Genomic DNA, 2,060 nt, shown 5'->3' with positions numbered 1-2,060 from the left:
CTATAACACTGTAAGATGACATAGCACACCACACGGTCACTTTCTGGTTGTGCAACGGACGCTGGTGTAGCTGCGTAGGATTTTCTTGTGCCCGGTATCTGAAATTTTGCTTGTTAACAAATCGACTGAGGTGGAAATGCGCTTCATCTGACATCCACAGTTCGTGAACAAACTCTTCGTTATCGTTTATCTTCTGAAGCATTACATTACAGAATTGTGCTCGCACAACTGCATCATTCGGTTTCAGTTCCTGGATGATTTGCAACTTGTACGGATGTTATTGCAAGTCCTTCACTAACATTCTTCAAGCATTTGAACTATGCTCGTTATTCTCTTTTAGTCTGTTTGTATTCTATTTCTTAGTCACTTTTTTTTTATCTTCTCAAACTGTAGTCTACAGTTTCTTATAATTAAATTATGGTCAGAATCAATATGTGCTCTTGGGTACACTTTACAATCTTAGGGATTTAGTTTCAAAATCCCTGCATAACCCTTGCTACATCTCTTGATCTCAAAAATTTTTAAAGCTTGAAAACGGTGCCGATATAGATGCTATTGATAAAGCTGTACGACCATCTTTATCAATAGTATCTATATCGGCACCGTTTTCAATTAACGTAGATATAATTTCTATTTTAATACTTTTTTTACCAAATAATACAGCATACATTATTGGCGTTAAACCATTATTATCACAAATATTTACATCAGCACCTTTTTGAATCACAAAACTCACATGCTCTTTATTATTAACATTTTTTAATATATACAATAAAAGCGTATTATAATTTTCATTATGAATGTTTATATTACACCATTATCAATAAGTATTTGTATTACTTCTTTAAACATATGGGAATGAACAGCATGATTTAAAGGTGTTAATCCATTTTTATCGATTACATTAACATCAGCTCCATGTTCTATGAGTTTAATGATCACATCGATGTAACACTCAAACTTTATAGCATAAATGAGAGGTGAATATCCTTTGTTATCAATTGCATTAATATCAGCTCCATTACCTATGATATTAAAAATAATATTTTTATTCATATTTAATTCTATTGCATACATTAAAATTGCTTGACCATATCCATCTTTCTTATTAACATTGTTTCCATTCGACAATAAATAATAAATTTCAGCAATAAATTTATCATTGCTTTTCTTCACAACTTCTACACCGAACCAAAACTGATTGTAACTATCACTTATTTTACTAAAATCAGCTCCTTTTTGAATAAGTAAATTAATTACATCTTGATCATTATGAAATATAACAGCATAATGTAAAATTGTTCTGCCAAATATATTTATTGCATTTACATCGGCTCCTGCATTAATCAATCTACCAATAATCTCATTACTGTTGTTTTTAATTGCATACATTAAAGGTGTAACTCCATCAATATCACATTTATTTACATCTGCACCTAAATTTATCAATTTATTGATTATTTCTACTGTATACTTGTTATTTATCGCATATAATAATGGTGTTAATCCATGATCATCAATCATATTAACATCTGAACCATTATCAATAAGTGCCGATATAATTTCCTTATCTCTATTAAGTTTCAAACCTACTAATAATGGCTTAGTAAACGACAAGTCATAAATATTAATGAATATCATTTCAAAAAAATCTTTACCAATATCAATCATATCTGGTTTAGTACAAGTACTGTTAATGAATATAATGTGATTAACATCTGCACCATTTTGAATGATTTCTGTAATGTTCTCAGCACAACAATTATTAATCAGTGCCAAATGTAGAAGACGATTATATATTTCATTCATTGTATTTATAGTAAAATGATTATAATTAAGCACATGTATAAACTGTTTGATTCTACTTGTTTTAGATACTACATTAGTTAGGAAGCTATCACTTAACAAATAGCTTCCTAAGCTTTCATCAATGTATAATCTCTCTTTATAAGTTCCAACCACAAATCTTCATCTGCATTCAGTGGAAATTTCATGAAAGGTTTTTCCCTGGAATAATTCTGAGCATTGGTATCTGCACTTGAATCTATCAACAATTTAAT

At 29.7% G+C, this 2,060-nt stretch overlaps 1 protein-coding gene across 1 annotated transcript; it reads right to left on the bottom strand.

The window, feature by feature from the left end:
* Positions 1 to 511: 511 nt before the first annotated feature.
* Positions 512 to 1,809, bottom strand: LOC142326968 (uncharacterized). The gene is made up of 3 exons (XM_075369699.1): positions 1,356 to 1,809; positions 816 to 1,025; positions 512 to 714 (listed from the first exon to the last, which is right to left on the bottom strand). The coding sequence occupies exons 1-3, from the start codon at positions 1,807 to 1,809 to the stop codon at positions 512 to 514; spliced, it is 867 nt and encodes a 288-aa protein (XP_075225814.1).
* Between the last annotated feature and the right edge of the window lie 251 nt (positions 1,810 to 2,060).

The sequence above is a fragment of the Lycorma delicatula genome, chromosome 6 (genome assembly GCF_047948215.1).
Source record: "Lycorma delicatula isolate Av1 chromosome 6, ASM4794821v1, whole genome shotgun sequence".
NCBI lineage: Eukaryota > Metazoa > Arthropoda > Insecta > Hemiptera > Fulgoridae > Lycorma > Lycorma delicatula.
This window is presented reverse-complemented; position numbering and strand designations above follow the sequence as displayed.

Bases quoted from the DNA above. Each gene is read 5' to 3' on its own strand.
- LOC142326968 (XM_075369699.1), bottom strand. From the start codon at position 1,809: ATGAATGAAATATATAATCGTCTTCTACATTTGGCACTGATTAATAAT. The intron at 1,026-1,355 runs GTAGATTGATTA...TTAATATCATAG, and splicing joins CAACAGTAATGAGATTATTG to GTAATGGAGCTGATATTAAT. The intron at 715-815 runs GTGTAATATAAA...TGATTCAAAAAG, and splicing joins ACAAATACTTATTGATAATG to GTGCTGATGTAAATATTTGT.